At 38.1% G+C, this 26,647-nt stretch overlaps 4 protein-coding genes across 5 annotated transcripts; 2 read left to right on the forward strand and 2 right to left on the reverse strand.

The window, feature by feature from the left end:
- LOC145460216 (MICOS complex subunit MIC19-like) lies at positions 1–5,970 on the reverse strand. The gene is made up of 7 exons (XM_081444958.1): positions 5,824–5,970; positions 4,899–4,974; positions 3,410–3,510; positions 2,078–2,245; positions 1,721–1,791; positions 934–1,069; positions 1–284 (listed from the first exon to the last, which is right to left on the reverse strand). The coding sequence occupies exons 1-7, from the start codon at positions 5,896–5,898 to the stop codon at positions 264–266; spliced, it is 648 nt and encodes a 215-aa protein (XP_081301084.1). The 5' UTR covers positions 5,899–5,970; the 3' UTR covers positions 1–263.
- An 85-nt stretch (positions 5,971–6,055) lies between these two features.
- On the forward strand, positions 6,056–8,642 carry LOC145460223 (uncharacterized). Its single transcript, XM_081444969.1, has 3 exons — positions 6,056–6,333; positions 7,552–7,741; positions 8,282–8,642. Exons 1-3 carry the CDS (start codon positions 6,152–6,154, stop codon positions 8,390–8,392), a joined length of 483 nt encoding a protein of 160 aa, XP_081301095.1. The 5' UTR covers positions 6,056–6,151; the 3' UTR covers positions 8,393–8,642.
- Positions 8,643–8,703: 61 nt separating this feature from the next.
- On the reverse strand, positions 8,704–13,333 carry LOC145460225 (general transcription factor 3C polypeptide 6-like). 2 transcript variants are annotated; one of them, XM_081444972.1, is made up of 6 exons: positions 13,201–13,333; positions 12,800–12,883; positions 12,102–12,165; positions 11,519–11,554; positions 10,027–10,142; positions 8,704–9,600 (listed from the first exon to the last, which is right to left on the reverse strand). In XM_081444972.1, the coding sequence occupies exons 1-6, from the start codon at positions 13,225–13,227 to the stop codon at positions 9,541–9,543; spliced, it is 387 nt and encodes a 128-aa protein (XP_081301098.1). In that variant the 5' UTR covers positions 13,228–13,333; the 3' UTR covers positions 8,704–9,540. The 2 variants fall into 2 exon arrangements, with proteins under 2 accessions (XP_081301098.1, XP_081301099.1); XM_081444973.1 differs by lacking the exon at positions 11,519–11,554.
- A 36-nt stretch (positions 13,334–13,369) lies between these two features.
- LOC145460194 (transmembrane protein 43-like) lies at positions 13,370–25,729 on the forward strand. Its single transcript, XM_081444937.1, has 11 exons — positions 13,370–13,488; positions 14,649–14,819; positions 15,892–16,026; positions 17,508–17,602; positions 17,742–17,791; positions 19,352–19,492; positions 19,928–20,046; positions 21,944–22,021; positions 22,686–22,787; positions 23,512–23,629; positions 24,227–25,729. The coding sequence occupies exons 1-11, from the start codon at positions 13,474–13,476 to the stop codon at positions 24,433–24,435; spliced, it is 1,233 nt and encodes a 410-aa protein (XP_081301063.1). The 5' UTR covers positions 13,370–13,473; the 3' UTR covers positions 24,436–25,729.
- Positions 25,730–26,647: the final 918 nt, after the last annotated feature.

Consider the following 26,647-nt stretch of genomic DNA (forward strand, 5'->3'; position numbering starts at 1 on the left):
TTTAAAACCAAGTCAGTACCATTTATTTTTTTGCCCAAATGCACAAAATATCAAGAGGTTTACACATCACCACAAAATAAAAAAAGGTTCTTTCTTATAGTTATTGATGGTTTCTGTCACGTCTTGATAATCCCGACAACTCATTGCACAGAAGCAACTTGTTCTTGCATTCACAGGGAATCAATGCTATCTTTTTGTTGCCCTTATCTTGTGGAGAAGTGGCCACAACATTCTCTTTCAACAAGAACACTGACATCTTTCTATTACTTTGACTTTAGAAACTCCTGGAGGAAATAGAAATGAGTCCATGTTTAACACCATGTATGAATTAATTTAAAAAAAAATCAAACAAAACAGGACCATGTGTACTAAAGGCATCTGTGGTTGAGTCTTGAGTGTTGTTGGTCGATATCGACCCTCGATCGACACACCATTAACATCTCGATAAGCATGCGATAGACATCTCGACTGATACTCAGTCAACATTCGATTGACATCTCAGTCACCAGAAGGTCGAAGGTTGACTTATTTTCGCAGACACACCATCGCGCGTCGATTGATACATATGAGTCGGTTGACACTTGGTCAACTATCAAGTGACTGCTGATTGGGTTTCGATTGAGATGTCGACGGAGTGTCGGTCTAGTGTACGGAGTATTGATTGAGATGTCACTCGAGTGTCAATCAAGATGCTGGTTGAGTGTCGATCGAGGGTCAATTAAGGGTATCGATAGACACTTGACTAGGGATACCTTTAGTACACTTGATTACAAAAGGGAAATGAAAAAAAAACCAAAAAACTTTGATTGTAGTTTGAAAGTTGCCACATCATGCCTTCAAGGATGAGCTCCTTTGTTGTTAGAGATCAGGAATTTACATTGAGCAGGGAATGTGCTCCAGCTGCTGGAAACTGGGAACAGAAGAGATGCTTACCATTTGTGACTCTTCCACGCAGTTGATGAAAGCTCTCACTTGCTGTGAGCACTTCAGTGATTGGGTTGCATTCTGTTTGTAACAGTTTAAAACCTCATTCTTAAGGTGTTGGCAAGCAGGGAACTTGGTTGGTTGACTGCAGGAGAAATTAAATGAGATCAAAAAATTGAAATTTATTAAGGTATCACAGAATGGGGAGGAAGTTGGAATCCAGAGACCTGTGTTGTTGGAGGGAGGGAGAGGCAGCTTAAAACTGAAGTGGGTAGACTAAAGGCTTACCCAAAAGGTGGGTACTTTCTGGCTCCAACATGGGTGGGGGAAGACTGCTGAGTAACAAGGGGGATTCATCCCTTTGAGCCATATCTTTTGTAGCAAGAACTAAGAGGGACTCTAATGCCCAAAAGGATCCTTTTCCCCTCCTCTTTCTACACTTGTCATGCAAACTAACCCATATCTTTTGTAGCAAGAACTAAGAGGGGCTCTGTTGCCCAAAAGGATCCTTTTTCCCTCCTCTTTCTACACCTGTCATGCAAACTAACCCAGCGACAACCTCAAAAGGAGGTTTGAGCATTTGGTTCCTTTTGGAACCAAATGCTCCAGCTACCAGTCACTAAATTAAGAAAACAGTTATATAGCAGTCAATAAGACAAGTGAAGAGACTAAAGTGATATCACTAAGGTGAAATGTCTTGATGTGCCACTTGAATCTATAAGGTAATATTTAAAGAAAAGCATTGCATTTGATAAGGACAATTAATACCAATAATTATAATAACTAGCACGCTTACCTGAATTTCCGTTTAGTATCTTCTACTGCTTGATTAAATTTCTCCACTGTTATTTCCTCCTTCTCTGCAATCTAAGACACAAATATTCTAGATGGAGTTTACAAACACTTAACAGTCAACAAATAGACAGTAGCCTTTTATCTACAAAGAACTTTACCGTAAAATATGAAAACTGCATGTTTTCCCACATGATATCATGCTCATTCATTTACAGAGAGGAGAACATGTTAGATGTATCTTACAACCACGAGGCAACTTCGAGAGTTTAAAATTGGTCAAAATTACTGGAGGAGCTGAAGTAACAAATTACATGTATTAAAGAACAGCTGTTGGATTTAAGTGATAAAATTGTAATACCTTTTTCTTCAAGTCACTAATTTGTTCTTGAAGCTTATTTTCCCTAGTTTGTGATTCAGCATCTTTCTCTTCCAATACTTTTTGCCAATGGCTTTCCATTTCTGGAGAACCTTCATCTCCTAGTTTTCCTCTGCTTTCCCTTAACCTCTTGGCTTCAACTTGTCTTCCCTGACAAATTATAAAGACAATTATGACATATCAAAGTTTGAAGTACATACAGGAATGCTAAGGGAACGCTAAGGGAATGCCAATGGAACACTAAGTAGAACACTTAAGGAACGTGTTCTGCTTAGCGTTCTCTGCTAGGTTACTTCTGTCCGGTATTGTACATGCAATAACGAGATGCATCTAGGGTGTATAACATGAAGCTTCTGAAGCTGAAGAAAATGAGTCCTGAATTGATAATATGCCACATAATGAGCTACAGATACAAAGATGAAAACAATATTTTTAATTAACTATTTTATTAAACCTTGAACTCCCATTGTGTAGTTCCAGAAAATACCCATACCTCCCCCACAGGAGGGAAGAAGACTCCCCCCTGCCCCTTCTGCAAAATTCCAATTAACCTTCGTACATTTCTTTAATTTTCTGTGTCTTGCAGAACCCCACTACCCCCAGAAAATTCCAATCCCTTCTGTTGCCCAGGGAATACAGATGTTCTCTGGGACTGCACATTGTATCATTTATAAACATCAAGATAAAAACAATATTTTCAAAAAACTATGTACAGTAGTTAACAACAACTTGAACTCTCATTGCATTATTCATAAACATTAAATTACTATTGTTTCTTCTGTGGTAATTTCTAAATTGCTGGCAATTGACATCTGGCACAAAATTTGACTTATGACAGCATGTCATTACCCTTGAGTGGAAAAGAAGCAACCTGCGCGTATAATAATTGTAGTTATAACTTTCAACTTGTGAAAATAAAACCAATAAAGGACTTAGAAAGTCTGGAGGGAATGTCTTTACATTATTAGAGGAGAATAACATGACTGAATGTAAATTTTGTAAATAAGGAAAGGTTAAAGCATGAAGCAGACAGTCTAAGTGAATGGCTACAAGGCACTTAAATTCAGGGCTTGAAAACTACTTAAATTCCAGATTGCCTTTGGACAAGCAGCTCTCAAATTTTGCTTGCCCTGGGCAAGTTGTAGTTTACTTTTATTTTTATTTATATGACAGACAACTCGCCTGGGCCCTTGCCCATCGGGCAAGTGAGAATAAAAGGTTCCTTGCCCAAAGGAAAATTTACTTGTCCCAGATGACAGGACGGCACTTTTTTTGAAGCCCTGAAATGTGAAAGTTTCAAAAGTAATAACCAACCTCATCATAAGCATTTTGCATGATTTCTTGAATATGTTCCTGTTGATGTCTCAGCCTGGCCCTTTCCCGCTGTAGTTCATTCCAAATGTTGTTTATATCATCTAGTAAGTCATGAGAGCAAATCACAGGACAAACACAACATTAAACCTGGGAAATACAGTATATATTGGCTAGGATAAGAGGCCTGTGATGTATGCTGAGGGTGACAAAGGGTTTGTGCATGACACGTGATGAGGGCAAAAAATTAGTGTACCATATGCAAAAAACAACTAAAAGACATATATGCACCCCCCCCCCCCCCAAAAAAGAAAGAAACAAAAAGACATATGCAATGTATTAATCTAAGAAAACAAACTGTTGTTAACACAGGGCTCAAAAAAACTGCCATCCCATAGTCCCGGACAAGTAGATTTTCCTTCTGGGCAAGTAACTTTTCATTCTCGCTTTCACGATGAGCAAAGGTCAGGTAAGTCATCTGCCAACTAAATCATTAAAAGAACAAACTAAGACTTGCCCAGGGCAAGCAAAAATTGAGAAGTACTTGTCCCAAATTCAAGTTTTTTTCGAGCCCTGTGTAGTTAAAAGTAATGTGATGCATGAATTTTGTTAAGATTATTTTGTGCGTGAAACGAGATCACAACCCTGCCTTGGCTACCCTCCACATAAAGGACTACTCAATACATAAACTAATGGCACTTTACTGGGTTAAGTTACTATGGTAATGATATAAGACTAATAAGAACAGTTCATCTTAAGTCCAATGCACTAACAATAAACAGCATAACACAGTTGCGAGGAACAGTAGCCTAATTATTAGATTACCATTCCACACAATAATGTTCTACTGTCTGCACTGTCATTTACTTTAATGCATACTGTATTTATATCTGTACAGTACATGTATTGACTGGAACAAAGTTATTTTCAAAGGCTTTTCAGTAATAATATTATACTCTCTACCCTTAAAGAATGAAACTTATTTAAAATTTACATGTAAAGATAGGACTGCCTGACATTTTAACATAAAAATTCTCCTTATTAGGGGCGAAGAATGGTCCTTAAAAAACCATGGGTCTCGTAAAATTTTTGTCAAATTTGACAGGTCTTGCAGTCTCATTTTTTAGCAGTTACTCTGTGTCATGCAACCTCCATTTTTTCACAAAGCTATCCCAGAATCTCTTTTTGTTTGCAAGGTTAACAAAGGTTCAAAGTCCTGAATTTTTTTTTGCTTGTTTTCAAAAATGATGTCTGGACGTATTACAGTTTGAATGTTTGCAATCTCATTTAAAATTAATACTTTGAAGTCTCAGTCTCTCAATTCAAAAGGTCAATATTTCTCATGCTCGCAAAGAAAAACGCTAGTCTTGCCTTCTCGCATTTACCATTCACTACCCCTCTTATTTCTTTAAGTTCTGACAAAATATTTTTGGTTTCAGATCAAGGTAACTTCTGGAACTTAATAAATTGAATTATACAGGTACTACATTACCTTTACTAATGTCTTCATCACCTTTCAGGGGCAGGTCAGTTTGTCCTCTGAGGCGTCGTACAACTCTCTCCGAAACCTAAAACAAAAGATCATTGAAAACAGTTATCAGCCTGTCTGTTCTCTATTGTGTTTCAACATCGCCATAGGATTTTTCTAATCTTAATCAAGCATCAAGACCACTATGCACCATATGACTAAATCATGGTGCAAAGAAAACAAGTTTTAAGGGTTACCCTTTGGGCAAGCTTCAACCATAATGTACTAGCCAGAATATTATTCAAAGTTCATGTCCTGAATTTTTGTGCATTTTTGCGGTTCAATACGTACAGTAGAGCCTACATTGTACTTCTAGCACCTTTTTTGCAGGCAATCTCTGAGATTCCATTTTTTCAGGTTTACCTTGCTGACATAGGGGAAGAAATTGACAAACGCTGCCAGCTTTTCTTCCTTTTGTGATTTTTTCTTTTTTTACCCAAAATAGGGGGGGGGGGGGTCCCTATCCTACATGTAGATCCACCACTGAGATGATTAATGGTCATCAAATAAATCCAGATTTGGACATTTTCCGTCAGTTTCATAAACATTTACAAAACATGTTGACACTGTGCTCACGTGCTAATATTGATGAAAGGCACCCTTTTAGACATGCATTAGTTGTTTGATGTAAGTTCCCAAGAACCCAAAGGAATGATTAATATATAAGCTTCACGCTGCAACTTAAGGTTCGAAATTCTACGGCAACTCGCATGCAGTAATGAGCTTATACCAGGTACTTCAACAACATATATTAACTTAATTTAATAGCATTACGTACAAGCTTAAAACACACTGAAACGAAAATATGGTCAGCTGAATTACTTAGCTACATGTTATATTGGAACGGAACCACCATCCTTTACATAAAGTCGTTAAAATCATCACTTACTTTTACAATTCCTGGAGTTCCATCCTCTCCTGGTCTCTCGACGGTCAATCTCTTTGTAGATTCACTGCTTCCCATTCTCTATTTTTATCCCTTATTTCTAAGTCTTTCTCGATTACTTTCGTCCCCCTATGGTCGCCATGATGGATTTGAAATGTGCGCCCGAGATAAAATAGGGGCAGCGGAAATATCACCATAGCGACGGGTTCTAGAAGTCGACATACCTTCCCGAATGTTTTCCTTTATTTTGAGAAGGAAAATTGTGACAACTTCTTAATTAATTGTTAAAGTTATCCCTATTTGATTTGCAACTAAAAGGGACACCTTCACGATGAGCCGTTTGAACCCTCTACAACCTGGTACATGCAGGCGAACAGTGAGCCTTGAAACAGTTCTGGGGCATCACGAAATTCAAGAACACAAGCTACGTGGCAAGAGGGAAGCTTACAAGAGACGAAACGATTTGTACGTAAAAGCGATGTACGGAAATCCATTGGAAAAAGAAGAAGTGAAGTAAGTTTAGTCTAAAAGTCAAGGATAATTGCTTGAAGGCTATAAAAGACGTTTTAACCTCGTTGAGAGAAGTGGCAATGAGTCAAACAAAGAGTTAATTAACTTCCGTCACTTAGAGGAATCCAACATTCTGCAATATCATAAGGTGTTTATCGCTTCTTCTGTTTTTTGAAGAGCCAGACATCATCAGTGTTAAGTAAAAGTAATCGGTTACTTCCAAATTTTATGAATTTACCGGGATTTTTTTTTGAAGTTTGATCAATGCAAAATTGTTTTGCGCAGCTGCTGAATTGCGATTTATTCGGTGTGTATCGCTATCAATGACCATCAGTTCTTCCAGAAACCATTCTCAGGATGATTAAATAGAAGTAGTCCCACCTGCTATTAATTTCTCACCTTCATTTCGTCATTCATATTGAGGGGAGAGGGGGTGGGGTAACTAGAAGGTCACACCCTTCCTGAATCCCTACAGTGAGTGAGAGGTTTGGTGCCCATGTGGTCTGTATGTTGGATTATGGATTGCTTTGAATTAACCTGTCAAAATGTTTGGGAGGGGGATAGAGGACTAAGAGGAGTGGGGTTACCCATTCCAGAGGGAGCACAAAACAAAACAAAATAAAAAATAGTTTTCAGGGGAAGTCACAAAAAAACAAGGACAACAAAAAAGTTAAGGGCCAGGTCAAATATGCCATTAGCAGTCCCAGTTTCTTCAGTTGCTCTACTCCATGGAAGCTGAAATAATTATTGAGGGTTGAGTCTGATTTCACATTGTTGGTTCAATCTGCTGCTCTTTAAAAAAAAATCGTTTTATTTTTCATAGAGATTGTTCATTTGCACAGGCCCTGTAGCACATTTTGGATGCCCACTTTTCAAATCCTGGCTAAAAGCCTGCATGTAGGGTAGGATTTCATACAGAATACAGCTACAGAGGGTGAAATAGCTATAGCTCCTTGTACGAATTGCAGGCCTATGCTCTATAGGTACACAATATGTGCAAAGAGTATTTAGCTTCAGCCATTTACACTCATTGCAAGCCCACTAAGTAATATAGGCATGCAGTGCGTGCAGAAGGCACAATGTGTGCAGAGTAAAGAAATCATTACATAATTTCCTCATGGCCTAAACTATGGTATATTTAGAGGGCGACATAGAGGTAGCCTTTTAGAAACATGTGCCTCGTGGTTCTTTGTGAAGTAATTGATATATTACATCTTCTAGGCAAGATAGCAGAACAGCATTATTACAACAAATGCAGGAGAAGGCACTGGCAGACAAAAGAGCAATGACTGAGAAGACGAAAGAGAGTGATTTTGCCATCAATTATGACAGAGTCTGCACACAGCAGGATAGAGAAGATCGAATCAACAAAGAAAGATATCTACAACAGTTCAGGAATGAAAACAAAAGGGTAGGGATAAAAATAGCCTGCAAATGCAATTGGTTTATGACTGTTGTGCATGCATGCTTCACACCACAAAATCCTCCTGCATCCATAGGCTAGTACTTCATTAACTCCTTTTTTTGACAGTTTCAATCTTCATTCAGCTTACTCTCTGTCCCCTGTGGGACATAAGGCAATGGGGGAAGGGGGGTCCCTCTCCATTTCTCCCTATTCTGTATGACATGTGGTATCTCAACCCGAGTCAGTTTTACCTTACTGAGCTCAGCTATGACAGTTTACTGCCAGGTGGTTTTTGGCCCAGGTTTTCTTTTGCCATGGATGTGGTGTCCATTGCAAGGCAACCTTGGGAATACGAGTCTGATCCATTCTGAGTATGTGGCCCAGCCTGGTTTCAGTCAGGATTTATGTAAATGTCATTTTATTTGGGCTACACTGGTGCCCCTGCACCTTCCCCCCCCCCCCCCCACACACACACACACACACCCAGGGCACTAGGGTAAAAAAAGAAATAATAATTATTTAATTATTTATTCTTTTTCATTCCAGTTGATGGAGCTCCGAGCAGAACAGCAGAAAAAGAACACTCAAGCCAGGCATCATGAGGAGAGGAGTCTTCTTCAGCAAAGCCCAATAAACTGGAGCCACACCCTACACTGATTTCACTGGAATTCCAACAGATGCTTCCCTCTGGTTTAATAGGAAGCTATAATTTATATTTTGTAACACTAGTTTAACTTCATAAAAACAGACACATTGTATTTTATATTTGCATTAATTTTTTTGGTATTAATGTACAAAGTTACTACTGCCTGATTGGTTGATAAATGTAGTTGAAACTACACTGCACTGTGTAGAGAGTTTTGTGTGACAAAGGGCAAGGTTTTTTTAATCAAGTTTTCTTATTCACTAAAAGTATTTGTCTTTGTTTCTAAATGATGTAGTCCAATGTGGTGTACTATAAGTGGGTGGTACATGTAATACTGTATGCTAAATTATTTTAACAGTTCAGATATTCTTTTTTATCCAAAAATAGATTAATATATTAACAATAATGCTATGAGGGCTAGTTACGCCAATGTAATTTTACCTCTAATGCTGTAATCATATTGAAAGTATACTAACTCAAAAATGTTTTAAGAACAAAAAATGTGTGCTTGGAATCATGAGGTGAAATATCAATTCTCCTAACAGATTTCCATACATTTCTTCTAATACTAATCTTGAGAATTCAGTAATGGAACATCTAGACATTATCCCTAGTTGATGATCTTATTACAGCTGTACTTGTCTGCCTGACAATGTATTGAATAAGTGATATTGTAAGCAGTTGTATTAAATGTTCTTAAGATCACACAACTGTAAAATGGCAATGTCATTGATCTATTTTTGCTTACACTTCACAATAAAAGTCAAACAGGTCTTAGTCCTGGAACAAGTTAACGATATCACTCTGATCACCTTTCACTTCTTTGTAGAGTCAAACTGTGCTAACTTCTTTCATTTAGTTGGCAGACGAGTTGCTAAGACCCTTACCCATGAAAATGAAAAGTTACTTGCCCAGTCTAGGAAAATCTACTTGTCCGGGATGACTGGATGGCATTTTTTTTCAATTTCTGCGTCCTTCTTGCTGTTCAATATCAAGCAAAACAAAAATTGTACTTCTCTTACAGTAATTTCTAACTGTGGCGCCTCAGTTTAGATCAAACAGTTCTTTGCAAGTTGGACTGCACAATCCGCTGAACAGCAATCCAGAGGTCATGGTCTCTCAAATTAACAACACAACAAACAGATTTCTCCTGATCTTGTTATCCTTCTGAATCTGTAGTTTCTTGTTGTGTATCTGCACCACTTGAAGGACCAGGTATCTATTCAGTAAACAGCATACCAAGTAATAAATAATATTATAGTAAATTACAGTAAGTTATTTCAATGATATTTAACAAAGTCACTAAAAAGGCATGAATGTACCTTAAAAAGGTGATAAGAACAACAATTTTATAGCAGATACCACGCTTTGACAACGAAACAAATTAATTTAAAAATTTTGATTTCTGGAGAGACGTTGGTGCGAATGTACCCAAATTCCATTAAAGCCCAGTGTAACTTGTTAACATGGTATTTCAAATTTCAAATTTGTAACTCAAAGTAATGAAAAAAAAAATGTTTCAAAATAATGCAACATAATTTTATATGCACTAGCACATCAGGGAGGGTGAACACACAGGAAAATTACCTGCAGTGGAGTAATAACAGCTGAGAATCAGTTACTGTGTGTATAATGTTTTTCTCACCTGTTCTTTTTCTTTTTCCTTTTCCTTTTCCACCAGGAAAACCCTGGACATTTCCAGTGTTTTTGTGGTATTGCATTTGTACTTCAACTGCTTTGATCCCTCCACATTGTTTGAAGCTAAACAGAAAACAAATAACTTTGTTCTAAAAGGCTCAGCTGAAGAGTTATTGTCACTTCAAAGAACATGTACAGTCAAACCTTTGCAAAGAGCCACCTTGTAGCAGTGGACAGCCCTTATATGCTCTTTGTCATGGTCCCAGCTATGTGTATGCCCAAACACTATATTCAAAACTTCCTAAATTGGGTTGTTTCAGAAAATATTCATGCTCCTCCCACAGAAGGTTTTCTAGTTTGAGCCCCCCCAGGCCCTGAAAATTCCAGTTTAGCTTCATAATGTCCTTTAAAAAATTTTGGCTTTTGAAAGCTCCCCTCTCCCTTCTTATTTGTGTTATCACTTAACATTCCTTGGGGTGGGCATGGATATTTTCTGGAACTGCACATTAAAAGAGTTACAAGCGTGATACAGGTGAAAACTAAGTTGACAATCTCTCAAAAGTTGAATGTGCTGTGCACAGCAAGTGTAATGTCAGTTGAGTATGTTTCATTTAAAAAGGTATTTCTACAAATCAAGTTCAAAACAGTACTTGCAATGATAGGAATATCAGCATCACTATCATGAATAACCAGGGCTGAGAGCATAAAGCAAAACTAATAGAGTTAATTTCAACAGACGGAGGCAATCCATGCAGGAGGCAAACTGAGGCACTTGCCTTTAAGTTAGTGACTTGTTCATTTTTGTTTTATTTTTTTGATGGGGAAAGTAAAACACTGCTAAATACCTAGGAACAGAATTTAACCATGGACATTGCCTCAGTCATTATTTTTTTCAGGTCCTAGCCCTGTCCACCTGAAGCTTAAAACCTGCAGTCTCAATCTATAACCATGCACTCAATTTTACTGTAAATAATAATAAAAAACTATAATTATTTGTATAGGTAATCCTACGGTTTCGAGTTTAAGTTGGAATTAATTTGAGTTTTCCAAAAAGCTGAAATTGCACGAACCGCTTTGGAGAGTGCAATTTCAGCTTTTTGAAAAACTCACAAGTGCAAATTAATTCCAAATTGAACGAGAAAAACCGTATGATTACTTATTAATAACATAAACATGAAAAATTTGCGTGGAGGAAGTGCCGGAAAACCTTTCTTGAAGCCATAATTTTCAAATTTAAGCAAATTTTTTTTCAAAGTTTCTGCACAAAATTTTCATCATCATTTTATGGAATATCATTGGCATCAAAAATTTCCTATTGTTTTTCAGCCAATCATAATCCAGAATTACGATGTGTAATTTGCACTGGTGTTACACTTTTTGCACCGGTGTTACACTTGAACTGCACTGCTCTCAGCCAATCGGAATCAAGTAATTTTTTCATGTATATTATTAAGTAATATATGACAAGTTATTTCTCAGTAGACTAATTAAAGTATTACCTAGTTCCTCAAATAATACATGTGTTCCAAGAGATTCTGAAAAAAGATGATTTCCCGTTACCAGGTATGCCATTACAATTATTCATAATAAAAACCTTTTTATTCAATCTGTCAACAATGATGTTGTTGTTTTTGTTGTTGATGATGATGATGGTGATGACTATGATATTGATGTCTATATTGGTAGTCAAATAATATTATTAATAAAATGTTTACTTTACTTTTATTGTAATCCATCCCCACAGGAAAAACTGACAAGTATGTCTTAGAGCACTTTCTTTTGCAGACAACAACTAACTACTAGTATTAGTGGCTGGCCAACTGTAGCGAAGATGACTGGCAAATCAAAGTTTGAAAATGACCAAAATTATGACAACACCCAGGAGAAGCCATGTTAAAACTATTACAGCTGTCTAAGTGTCATTTAGTTCTTTAGCAAACTACCCGAAAGGTTATCAACAGCCCTGTTAAAGCTAAACAATTGACTGTCAGTAGCACTCCTTGGTACATTGTTACCTGTACACTGTACTTAGTAACTTATTGCAATCTTGAGCAAAGCTAAATGTAAGATCAAACATCCTACCTTTAAACTCTCCAATGAATGTATAATTCCCAATCTGAAGCACAGGCTCATCAGTATCAATACCCTAAGAACAATTAGATGTGGATGTAGTAAAAAGGGATTAACTTGTACAATCTAAGATAGCTGTATATTGGAATCTGGATTCTTAAACTAGCAGGACTTCCCTATTAATTACTACATGTCTTCAAAGCAGAACCAGCAGCCCTTGAATTACAGTATGCATCCTAAAATGCCAGTTCTCTTTCAGTTGGTGAAATTAGCTGGCAGCTGGCAGTTAACGACATCCCTGGGGAATGATAGTGCAATCCAATTGCTAATGAAGAATGGAATGGGGGCATTCCCCCCCTCTTATCATTTTTCATTGAGGATGGAGGGTGTGCAAGGATACATGTGGGCTAGCAGCAAGGGAACAGTGTCATCTTCTACAGTAGACCTTAAAACTCTAGAGACCACACCTACATGTAGTAATAGGAAGAACTGAACCTATTTGTCTGTTCACAGAATTGTTTTTGTCATGTGAGCGAGAGTAAGCATGGAACATGAGTGTGAATCCTAAAGCATGACAGTGACTGCAGCCCCATCCTCTTGTGTTTTGGCTTGTTCATTTTCCTTGTGATCTTGACAAACTCAAGACATATTCAGGGTCAGTGGTCAGACTCAGGGCCAAGGTATATATTAATACACATATAAACACTCACCAAAAGTCGACAATTTGACGACTCGCAGCTGTACAAGAATTCATTGTCTATGACTCCTTGGAGTTTTATGACCACAAGATGCTCCTGTCAATGGAAATAAGAAACTAATGAAGACCTGAAGACCATGATCTCCAGGGTCTCATGCCTTTGGCTTTAAAACTTTATATCCTTTCAAACTTGTACAACCGTTTTGATTTAATTCAGGTAAGTATCGCATGCCATGCCTATGCTCAAAATAGTTCCCCTTAGGGTACTTTAAGTTGTAGTGCTAGTATGTATAAAGCAACACTCGCAAAGTCGGTCTTGAATACTTCAGTGCTTCTTCAAAAGAAGCGAAGGTTACATTAGCGCTAAATGAAGGTTTTATCTACCAATTTTTTCCACGAGTTTTCAGGGCTCACCTCTTCTTCCCAATCTTCTTCAGCCATCACTTGTCACTAAAAACTATGAAACAGATAGCGCTTTACAAACTGCATAGATTTATTCCATGAACGAAGGCCGAACGAAACCTTCCTATGCAAAAACGAACAGGCGATGCTGTCGACTGCGAGGGTCCTGGGGAAGCTTCTCATCCAGACTCCTCAATTTGAACGAGATGCAAGGTGTGCGCCTGTTGTTTTTTGAACTTCCGCTTTCTGTTTTGTTGGATATTTCAAGCTTTCAGCGAGGCAATCATGTATCGAACTCATGTAAGTCTTTAACATTTGTCAGGAAACTAATTTTTGCGTTGTACGGTAGAACTGTAAACCCGGGGAAACCAGCAGATCAGATAAAAATCGACGCACAGTTGTTTGTGTCCCAATCGTAATTTTCTGAAATATTCCCTTTTGTTCAACGGTGACGTTTACATTTGTCCTGGGCGCCAATGAACTGATTAACTGGCAATCTAAAATTAGCATAACCATCACTGATCCTTTGTATTTGTATTAATAAAATAATGCATGTACTTTACAATTTAGTGCTAGTACAACTGAACTACTGGGTCACTACTGAATATTTTTTTGAGGAACATGTATCCTTTAATTTAAAACTGACACTAGCATTGCAAAAATTACTTTATAATGATAAATTGTTACCTGTGCCCAGCTCCTTTACAAAATGAATAAGAAAAGACAGGTATCTACAGGACAGATGTCAGGGCCAGAGGGCAGGGGAAGGGGAAGTAATCCCTTAGAAATGATAAACTTTGGCATGTACCCCGGACTGGAATTGAATGCAGTCTCTACAAGAAAGATTATAATTTACTGTTGTTTTCTCTTGATAAGTTAATGATCTGGTCCAAAATTGAGTTTCAAATTTTTGGGTCAGGTCTAAAATATAGTAGGGTAGAGATCAAAAGTCTCATATTCTGGTCTGAAATAGAGTGTTTCAAGAAGTATGCTACACACCCCCACCTCTGTGTGTCATGGAGGAAAACCAATCAGATGAGAGATGAATTTTATAGCAATTATATCCCAGTGGTGCGATACTACATGTACGATCATCAGTTAAGTAAGGGGCGATGAAAGTTTGGTGACCAGGTTTTAACAGTCAACTTGTGTTGTTGTTGTCACAGGCAACTGGCTCCATTTCCAGTGGCAACTTTTCAACCTTTGATGTCACTGGTAGCAAAGTGTGGGAAATATTTGCAGGCCATGATAAATTTGTTACCACTGGAAACGAAGAAAGTTGCCCATGGCAACACGGTAATTTTAAGTCCAAATGTCGTCACCAAAGCTCCATCTCGCCATACTCAACTGATAATCATATAGTATCACAATTTTATTATGATGTCAAAGTTTAATCAGAGTGTTTTAAATGCTTTTCATATATTTTCACAATCAATAAGATATGTCATTGTTTATTGTAGAACCCAAGTGCCCCAGGAATGCATAACATGCCAGACTCAAGAGATAGCCACATGAGGGTTTCATATAAAGACAACCCTGGCTTTTTCCAAAAAGTGCAGCAGAGTTTCTGCGCATCCCTGTTTGGCATTCTCCTTGTTATAGCTTCTTTCCCAGTAATTTATTGGAATGAGGTAAGAAAGATATGTAAAAATCAGCTTCTTTTTAGGTGTAAACCTGAAAGAATCTCCCAAGAAGGAGGGCAGGGGCTCCTATGTGAAGAGGGTAGGATTGCTTGTCATCTTGCTTGGGGCGTATAAAATATACATTATGCAGTTCCATAATAAAAATATCCAATACATGTACTCCTTCCACAGAAGGGAATGGGGATTCCTGGGGGTGGTGGTGTTGGGGGGGGGGGGGAACCGTTGTATGCCCAAAAAATTTAAAGAAATGTGTGAAGCTTAATTGGAATTTCCAGAGAGGTAGAGGGGAGGTTAAAATCTCTTTCTGGAACTACACATTTCACCTCATGGGAGTCCTCTTTGAAAACATTCATAACCAGGTTTTACCAAGAATGGGTGAATTAGACACGAGCTCCTCATCCTCCAATGACAGAGGAGGAGGCTTATTTCAAATCACATATTATTTTAAAGATAAATCAAATTCATTCTCCAAAGTTTTTTCAGACTTTCCACTAACTGAGACAAGGTACTTGAAAAAGATCATTTACTCCCAAATTTACAAGTATAAGTATTTATATGAGTATTCTGCCCCTGAGGGGGACTCTCGTACAAAATAGACGGGGTACTCATTTTATCTTTTAGGGGTTAAAAAAGTGGATTTGGTAGCTGTTAGGGTGTTCAGCCTCAACAGGTCCCACAGCAGGAGCTTTTGTGGTACCGTTAAGGGTATAATTGAGCCAAAAAAGTCAGTTTCACTTAATGTGTAGCTTTAGAATTGTAACCTCCCATGGGGTGAAAAAAAATCAAGCCACACCCATTAGACAGGATCTTGGTACCTCTTAGGGGTTCTTTTCAAAATTTTTGGGCCATTTCCCCTTCCTTTTTATATGGGAGTCCCACCCCTCCCCCCAGGTGTTCTACATATGAGGCTGTCTAAGAAGGAAGTAATATTGCTTTTGACAATCTTTTAGAATTTTCAGGTGATAAATTTGATTGAAGTATCACCTTTAAACCACAGAAACAAGAACTAATTAAACTGGGTTTAAAATGAATTCTCCTGCATTTTAATTTACCTGTGCAGGGGAGGGCTGTTCAAACAGCTTTATCATTAGAGGAAGGTCTGAAGCAAGTTGTTCATCTTAATTATATTGAACAAGTCAGCCCCGAATATCATGACAAACTTGTGCACCTTACTGGCAGTCTTCAAACAGATAAGGTAAGTATAGCTGTTAGTAATATTGTTTTGTGTCTCCTGATCAACAAAAACAATAATAGTTCATATAGTGTGATCATCTGGGTGAGGGTAGTTCTGAAAAGAACTTGGTCCGTGGAAAGCTGGTACTAACTTAAGGCTGGTTTTGACTAGCGATGGAGTTGTAGTCGGAATCATAGTTGGAGTCGTAAGAGACCTAGCAAAAATCGAAAATCGGAGTCGTAAGCGGAGTCATAAGCTTGACAGAATCGCAGTTGGAAGAATCAGAAGAACCAACCAATCACAAGGCCCGGAATCGAACATTGTGATTGGTTTATTCTTCCGCTTCTGCTTGCGACTCCGACAGTGCAGTTTTCACTAAATCGAAAGCAATGGAGTTATAAGCAGAATCAGTGTTCTGCTTCCGACTTCGTTGTTTAGATTTTCGCTAGATCGTATTGCTCTACGCTTCTGATTATGACTCTGACTACGACTCCATCGCTAGTGAAAACCAGCCTTTAGAACAAACGCCTCTTAACAGATTTCAACCACTACCAGCACCTTACAAATGACTTAGCCACAATGTAAACGAAACTGACAAATGGACTTCTAATAGACTGACTTAATTTGACTAACAATAGACAGACCTCAAACAGACTGATTTGACTAACAATAGACGGATCAAAATCAACCAATGACCGGTGACAAACTTTATAAGAGTCTTAAGTAAGTAAAATACCATCATGGCTAAATTAAACTGACCAATCACTTTAAATGTACCAGACTTATAACACCATCGACTGACAAACACTGTTCACTTGACTCTGGAGATGACTTCTGCTCAGGTTGTCGAAACGTCAGTCTCCAACAACAGTACTTTTCAAAACTACCCTCACCTGGACAATCACACTATATGAACTAATGATACTCCTGGGTTCAAACCATTTATCAAAAAATGGTAATGATTTCACATAAAATTTTGTCCTTACTGTTAGCCCACAAATGTTAGCAAAGCTATTGCAGGTAAGCTATTTTAACCTAAACAAGAGAATCATCCAAGTATACTACTAAGCTCAAACTAAAATAAATAAATAAATTTAAATAAATGAATGAATACAGACTAGATAAATAGATAAGTATTTAACTATAGATATGTGGATAAATAAAATTATTACATTTAACAATAAATATAAAATTTAGTTCACTTGAAAAAGAGTGCAAAATTAATGTTACAGTAGTAAGGCAAGTGAACAGCAGAGTAAGATAAGTAAAAAGATATTTTGGGGGATGCAGACAAAATTTGATACGGAAAGAAGAGAACAAAGAGTGGGCTCTGATCAGAGGTTCTGCAGGAGCCACCAGGCAATTATTGTCACCTTGTCATGGCAGTGAAACTTGAATGTCTTGATCATCTTTAGGGCTACAATAGGTGTCAATAGTAATTTAAGACAGCTGGTTGAAATGACAATAAACCCCATGGCCCAGCTCTTAGTGCTTTTTATTAGGTACTGAGTGATCTGGACTATGGCATTGCAGTCCGAGCTGTCAAGCTCAGAAGAAAGGTTGAAATGTATCAGTGGGTGGAGCATAAACATACCAGGTAAATTATTTCCTTTCAATGTAAAATACTTTTTACCATTGTACATGTAGTTTACTCTGTGGCAAATGGTCACAAAAAATAAATTTGCTGGATTCAAGAACACCGTAATTAATTGGATAATTTAAACTTTTTAATTCAGGGAATATGATGAAGGAGGAAGCAAGAGGATTGAAACAACATTTTCATATTGTAAGTCTTTAGTCTGTGGATAATCATCGAAGTGTAAGGGGCATGATCAAGGAAGTAAATTTAAATAAAATAAATAAATAAATAACATATTTATTTAACAAATAATTTCATTTAAGTGTCAAATGTATTTAACACAGTTATTGTAGTTATTGGAGGCACTAAGGGTGCATTCCTTTGGGGACAGATCTGGATCAGGATCAGTGATCCAAGATCACTCGGATCATACATGTAGTGCATCAAAGGAATCGATGAATTCACTCTGGTCACGGATTTATCGGTTCCTTTGATGCACTATGAGTGGGAGGCGCGGTGGCCTCATGGTTAGTGCGCTCGTCTCTGGATCGAGCGGTCTGGGTTCGAGCCCTGGCCGGGAACATTGTGTTGTGTTCTTGGGCAAGACACTTTACTCTCACAGTGCCTCTCTCCACCCAGGTGTATAAATGGGTACCGGCGAACTTAATACTGGGGGTAACCCTGCGATGGACTGGCATCCCATCCAGGGGGGAGTAGAAATACTCTTAGTCGCTTCATGCTACAGAAACCGGGATAAGCTCCGGCCTTATGGGCCACTTGGCTTGCATGTGGACTTTACCTTTTACCTTTACCTTGATGCACTATGATCCCAATGATCTTGGATCACTGATCCTGATCCAGATCACCCCAAAGGAATGCACCCTACATAAATAAATAAATGTTGCAATTAAGAATCCCAGTTTGTGGGAGGCTGACCTGAGTTGGCTATTTACACAATGCAGTCAATGAGTTGAACTTGGGATTAGTAAAAACAAATCTAAATAATGTTAGAGTGGAGGATTTGAACCAGGGTAGCCTAACCCACTCAGCCATGCCGCTTGCAACTGCTTCCAACATCCCCTTTCACTGTCCTGTCACAATTCTGCCATTCCCTTTCTTGCACCCCTCCCTGCACAGATCTTGCACTTTGTACTTGCACTTGACCTCCTCTTTTCCTGTCCCCTGCATCATCATCTGCTCAGAACGAGCCTGGTACATATCACTATTCTATACTGAACTGTTCTTAAACTGTTCCAGAGTATTACAGTGGAACCTCGCCTTACATATGATCACCTCATTAATACAGTCACCTTGTTATTACAGCCACTTTTTTGTCCTGGCGAAATGCTCATACATTTCCTTATAAAAGAGACCTCGTTAATGCAGCCACCCCATTAATAGAACCAACAGCCAACCTGAATAATCCTTTATAATTGTACCCCATTTATGCGGCCACTCAAACCAGTTTTGTTCATCTTTCCATTGTTAATATTGTATTGAGTGATTGAGGTTTCAATTTCTAAAAATTATACCTGCATTCCGGATGCTTACTAAAGAACAGTTGTTTAGAAGTGCAACTATAATATATCTGTTAGTTTGTGTTGATAAGACGTTATTCAATTTAGACCAGTCATGAAATTTGACCTTACCACGTTAATACAGCCAAATAATATTGGCCCTCTGGTGAGCATATTGACAGGGTTCCACTGTATCCTTTTTTAGTAAAACCATCCTATTATACTCTTTTTTTCTTATATTCTCTTCTAGCTACAGACTGGAAAGACCATGTTGTTAGAAGCAATAGTTTTGACAATCCCTCTGGGCACCAAAACCCAAACAGTATGCCAGTGAATTCTTACACTAAGGAAGCAGATTTTGTGAGAGTTGGAGCTTTTGCGCTGTCCCAAGGTATAAGCTTAACTGTGATTTGATTTAGACAATTGTAGGTTTTGCTGTATTTATCAAGGGGTTTTATTCTCATTGTTACACTCGTTGCATAAAGTCAAATATTTATATTTTGAAGTGTGTTGTTAGAAACAAGGCATCATTGAAAGGATGTGAAAGATCTTTTATTTTTTTTAATATAAGGTAAATATCGGAGAATGGAAGAAATCCTTACAGCTCAATATACTATAGTTTAATCCATGTTAACGTTATACGTTAAATTGATGTATGTTAATGATCATGTATGTCAATGTATGTTTATCTATGTTAATCTATGATCGTGTGTGTTAATGTATGTTATGTATGTTAATGCATGTTAATGTATGATAATGTACGATAATACATGTTAAAAATGTATGTTATAAAGTCCTTACTGAAATTTTTGCCTTTTCATCACAGCACTCATTGGAAAAATCAGTGACTTTCAATCGCTTTCTCCAAGAGAAGTTCCATATGGGAAGGCCATGTACCTTCATAATGGGATGTTCTACCATGCTGTGGATCCGTATTACCCAAGAGTAAGAAAACAAAATATTGCATCAACATGTGATAGTCAACAACATAGATCTCTGGGGTGGGGTTGCTCGTCGGAAAATTTGAATTCAACCTTTATAGGAGATCAACCTGCGCGTGCCTCGTGACCCCTAAAAGATACCACTTAAAACAGAATGCGATAGTAGTCCGGACTCGAGAGAGCGGCGAAATCGAGTCTATAAACGGAAATGAGGGAGTTTTTTATTGTTATTTCTTCGAGTGCATCCTAATAGATACTTTGGCCGCTAAAAATAGTGGCGTTTTGTTTTGAGCATCCTAAGTGAGAATAGAATCCTTGATTTATACCCCTAATGGAGACGATGCGTATCGCCAATCTTTTCATAAGGGAGCACCCCCCGGAGGGGGGGTGGGCATAGATACAGTGTCCACCAAAAGATCATGGAGCCTGTTTCACGAATGTACGAAACCAATTCACTTCCGGTTTGAGGGTCTTGGAACAGCCAATCATGTGTCGAGGATTTGCTCTCGTGGACAGCCCAAGTGGCTTTCGCGCCTTTTCATCCCCACGAGAACACTCGCGTTACGCGCGTGGGAACATTGCGTATAAGAATGTATAACCCAAGGAATTTCCATTCTCCGAAAAAAGCTTTCGTTGCCAACTCCAGCGCAGATAATTAGTTAATAGAGATTGGTGATTGCCGGCGAAAATTCTGTATATTAATTGTTGCAGTTCTTCTTCTTTTACTGTGTGCCTTTAGGACTAGATTTTTTATGTAAATTGGCTCATTTCCTACTAAATGGAGCTCTGATTCTTTGAAGATGATATATTAAATAGTGGACAAAATTAGGAATGTCGGAAATTTAAACTGAATTACCTTATTCTCACCAAATTTCGGGAGTATTTAATTTTGCGAAGAGTCAAGCGCCGTACTTCGCGAGTATTAAATTTCGCGATTTTGAGAGGAAATTAGAATTGGAGTGTATTAAATGTCGCGATTTTTTTCTATTCTTTTATATGTAGCTTTGACGTCAGAATTGTAACAACTTAACATGATCGTCATCGTAAACAATAGCAAACATAACAAATCATAAGGTACGATATTGCACAATAGGTACACCTATATTTACACTCTGGTAAACTTCGTTCTTATGGTGTTCTGTCAGCCATTTTATGGAGGTCCATATAATACTTCGAAGTCGCTGAACGGATCTTCTGGGGAAGCTTCGTTTCATCACCATAACAGTAATAAAACAGCAGCTTGAATTTCACTATTAATTGATATCATATAGGTATTAAAATTTCGTGATTTGAATCTTCGCTTGTCCAATATTTCGCGAGTTTTTCAAAATCGCGAAAGTCGCGAAATTTAGTACTCGCGAAATTTAGTGACAATAAGGTAGTTTATGGCAATAGCTGTAGAACACAACCTAAACCGTGGTTAGCTAGGACATTCAGAAATCTACCAGCTTTTACGTGATTTGTCAAACACGAGTGACAAAGTTTTATCAAATGCTACAGACTGTTTCACGACATTCTCAACAACCGAGGAGGGTGTTGAAAATACGAAAGCGTAGCGGAGTGTTTTTGACGAAATTTCAGATGTTTTGAAACTTAACGAGTTACTGTCTCGTCTGTTTAATTTGATAATCCTACTAAATCGAAACAAACCCCGGAGGAAAAGTAAGAAATACTATCGTAAATTTCTACGCTAATTAAGAACGCATTCCCAAACACAAGCTGGTTCGTCTACAAGCGCTCGAGGAAAGACTTAAGAGCATGAAATACTAGGAGGGCTGTGCTCGTCGGCGAAACACTGTCACGGTTAAGTGATTTCTTGAGTGTGTTATTAATGAATTATTATTATTATTATTATTATTATTATTATTATTATTATTATTATTATTATTATTTACAACCAGGTTGGAGATGTTCGAGTACAGTTTTCATTTGCTGGACTGAGTGGAAAGCCTGGCTCGGGGCTAGGAGACCCAATGAGGGTAAAATCCTCTTTAATCTTTCTATTCACTTTAACTGCTCAATAGCTTTCATTTGAAAGGTCACACAATAGGATTTCATCCACAGACGTAAAAGTTAGAACCACCTTGTACAGCATAATAAACAGTACCACATGAAAGTACCGCTCAATAGCTTTCATTTGAATGGTCACACACTAGGGTTTCATCCACAGACTTAAGGTTAGAACCACCTTGTACAGCATAATAAACAGTACCACATAAAAGTACTACTCAATAGCTTTCATTTAAATGGTCACACACTAGGGTTTCATCCACAGACTTAAAAGTTAGAACCACCTTGTACAGCATAATAAACAGTACCACATGAAAGTACTGCTCAATAGCTTTCATTTGCATGGTCACACACTAGGGTAGCATCCACAGACTTAGAAGTGAGAACTATCTTGTACAGCATGATAACAGATTTGAATGAATGTTCCAACCACAGAGTTGACCCGTATGCTCGGCAAAAAAAAAGATAATTATTTTTATTTTTTCCTCGACAAGTCCTTGTCCAGTTTCTTTCTGGCTTCAAATCAGCTTTGTTCTCTGAATATTCTCGTTACTCCGCGAGACAGACCTTTACAATCACCTGAAATATTAGTTCGTAAGAAACAAATGACATATTTCCCATTATTGTTTCCAGGTCAGTATTGTGGCCCGTCAGCATGGTGCAACATTATCGCATTATCACACAAAATCTGGCGATTCATTGGAGTTACTCTACCCTGGAGAGATGAGTGCCGAGGTTAGAAAACGAGTACTTTGAACGAGGCTAGATATTCCCTACCCTTCCCACCCCGCCCCGCCCCCCCTCCCCCCCTCAAACGGGCTGTATGACTACATTTCTTATTCAGTAGAAACCTTACGTTAACGAATGATTCCACAATACTGTAGCAGATTTTGCCCAGTTGGGCTTCACGCAAGACCTTCAGGGCATGAAAAACCCCAGGTCTGATTGCCCGGGGTAAGTAAATTTTGCTCTTGGGCAATCAAATGGACGTTTGGTGATCTGGTGGGCAAGTGAAATTAGCCTCAGTAGTCTTGTTAGGAGTAATTTCCAATCAAAAACAATTTCAAAACTTAAGACTGTAAGATGAGCAAAACAATGATTTGAAAGCATGGATTAATTTAGTTGATAAGGCATGAACATTACACACCTATTGGGCGAGTAATATTTTAGTGGGGGCAACTGAAAACTGAACTGTTCTGGCCCAATGGACAACTGGATTTCAATTTTTTTTCCTGCCCTGGCCTTATGCGTCCCATAGCGAAATAAGGACCGATGATGGACTTCTAGATGAGAAGTGTTCTTATATTTTAAGGTAATAACTTTAATTTGGAGTAAAATAATAGTCGTATATTTTCATGCCTGTGTTTAGCAAAGCGTCCACGTGGCGCTAGAAGGTAAGTTTTCCTGCAGTCCTGTTTTAATTATTAATTTAAATTTTAATTGTGTTTTATTACTGTAGGAAATTTTTGATGCCGAGCAGTCCACCAACACAGCCTTGACATGGGTTTTGAGAGGGGTGGGGTGGATTTTGATGTTTCTTGGATTTCAGATGACGACCAGCATTCTTTGCGCGCTGAGTGAGTAACTTAGACTTTCATTGTTAATCCGTCCTCCACCCCTCCCCCGTAAAAAAAGTGACAAAGAGAAAATGTACTCCCATCATCTTTATACTAAGCACTGCTTACCCAAGCCAGTCTGAACTGTCACCCAACGTTTTAAAGAGGAAATCCACCTTAAGTTCAAGTAACAAGTGAACAAAAACTTTGTACCAAGATTATTTACATCGTATTGGAAACTTCTGTACGACTGTTTATAATATGTTCTCAAAAGAGATCATTTCTAACAACATCAAATGTCTAAAACAAATTTTTAACTTCAAATGAGACACTCGAAAGTACTGGTGAAATGAAATTTTACCTGTCTTTGCATAATTTCTCTTAACTTTGAAATTTATTTTCTCGAGCTCTCATGGGAAATTGTTTTTGGTGTTACTTCAGGAAACTGTTTATATCTTTAGCTTTTGAAACTCCAAAAAGGACTATGATATACTTATTTATCTTTTTCTGGTACAAGGTTTTTGTCCACTTGAAACTGAAATTGTTCGATTTTCTATCGGATTTCGTCTCAGAACGATTTCACAAGGCAAGCTCTCACTCTCTCTCGTTTTTTCTTAGTCTCCTGGTTGCCAGTTGTCCGTGAACTTGTAGGCCTGGGCCTGACTCTGTTAACCCTCTGCCTTGCCACGTCATTGACGCTGGTTACCATAGCAATTGGCTGGATTGCTCATCGACCACTTCTAGGCCTGACATTATTGGCGGCAGCCGTTGTTCCGATAGTGTTCTCTAGACGGCGGGCTCAGGCTGTGAATCATCGAAAGACCTAAACATTTATGTTGTAAATGAACTTTGAGAAATGTGTGTGTGTGTGTGTGTGTTTTAAGGTCACTAACTGGAGGGTATGTCTTTTTAAGTGACTAAATGTGTCGAGCTCGTATGTGTGCGTGTTGTGTGCCTTTGAGTACGGTCAAAGTTACTGAATTCAATAAACACATCTAGGATTCTTACAAATAACAAGAATCCAATAGGAAAAAATTGAAATGCACCAAAAAATACCTCTAGTCCACATTTTAGTTATCTAGTTATTCTTGGCGAAAGGAAGGAAAAAAACAATGAACAATGAACATATTTTTGTTTTCTAAGTTATTTAGTTGTCTAAAGGTTTAGCATAGGATAAGAATCATTTGTTGATGTTCGACGGAGGATCTCACATATTTATTCATTAGATTCATCAGTTGGTTCCATTCTATTTATTAGTGTAAGAAGTAGAGTAAATAGATATTAGCCTTAGACATCTGTTCATGTAAATGATCGCCAAAAATAAAGTCAGAAATGTAACCTAGTTTTGATAGTTCATGTTGTTATTTCGACCTTCATGTGTAAAATACGAGAGTGACGGGATTTGTGTCTGTTACTGCAGACACACTACGGGAGACTGGTGCAGCGACCACCGAATGGTCAACCTTGTTCCCAGAGTGTCTCTTCTACCCACCCCGAGAGACTCTCGTAACGAGATTACCCTACTGGTTAGCTCCTTGGGAGGGGAGAGGGTGGGAGAACTTCCACCTCTACAACCAACGAGATTGCTGCGTCTTGTCATTTCAAGTTTTGTAGTAACGTTATAAACGAAATTCTCCATGCTTGAACTGTTAGTTTCTTAGAACCTTGTACGGTGCTTGTGAGGGAAGAGTTTTTCTGGTTGCCGATAGAAGTGCTTGCTTTCTTCCTGTTTCTGTACAGCCTTGACGACACGAAGCCACAACTTGACAAACATGCAGATGTCAGACAGTAGGAAAGAAAGGACGCGTGCAAAACATAAAGAAACGACTATTAAGCGAAGAAGCAGTAACACAGCGCCCCACTGCTGCTGGGGATATATTGAACAGAAAAGAACAAAACTTTCTATTTTTTCGGTTTACTTCGCTGATACATTTTGCCAAATAAATGACATTGAAAACCTGCCTATAATTTTGACACCATCTCAAAGTAAAATCACAGAATGGTCTTCACTTTCATTTATGTCCCATATCAAACATGAGTTCGTTTAGATCTTCAGATATTTGAAATATTCTTTTCGTAAACCTGATAGACCTAACATTAGATTTTGCTGTCCAAAAAGGAAATTGCAAACAAAATTAAGTCTGGGAGGAGATGTTTTGAGTATCATGCACTGGCTATCGGCAATAGTTAGCTAGAGAGCAGATTCCTCGATAAAAGTATCATTATTTTACTTCCTATTGAAATCAAGGTTACAGCTGAACAGGTGTTAAAATGAGACTGTTATCACAGACTTACTGATGTGTGGGCGCGCTTGCGGTTCGCCACCGACTGAAGTTGAAACTGAAAAATAGTGGACATTTTTTCCGCCCGCCAAAAGAGGAAAAACAACGCCCTCGATCGGCACATAATGGGGGTTGTAAACATCCGGAAACAAGGTCTGGGATTTCAGTTCAGCTTTTTCGTTTTAATGCCATGAGAAAGAAACAGTGAAACATAAGTCAAAATCAAGGCAGATTGTCGCCTCTGACGTAACGAAGATATTTAGAGCTGTTCTAGCGAGCTTTGATATTACACTCTTCAAGTGAGAGCTTATTTTAGTAAGATTCTTGTAAAATTAAGAATGGTAGCTTCTTTATGCCGGGATTAGCGAATGAGTGGTTTTATCTACTGTAATCTTATGGCCGTCACGCCCAAGAATTTTACATTAAAATTACATTGAACACGCAACGTCATCCATTGAAGTTCACAAACAGAGCTATTTTTTCCATTATTTTTGTCTAAGGTAAGAGTTTACCTGATAAAGTTACAAGACATCCCGCCAGTTCATGGCGTCGAAACGTCAAGTTTGTAAGAAGTTTATAAGAAGCAGTGTTTTTTTTTTAAATCCCGCACAATCTCATCTTAAATTACTGCAACAACTTACATTCGCAGACGGCTTCCGTATACTTATAGCGCTTTAATGCTGTTATGATGCAAATAAAAGTTGGTTTAAGGCGTGTTATCCGCTGATTTGAAACAAACCGTTTAAGATTTAAACAG

This window comes from Orbicella franksi, chromosome 11, assembly GCF_964199315.1.
Source record: "Orbicella franksi chromosome 11, jaOrbFran1.1, whole genome shotgun sequence".
Lineage (NCBI taxonomy): Eukaryota > Metazoa > Cnidaria > Anthozoa > Scleractinia > Merulinidae > Orbicella > Orbicella franksi.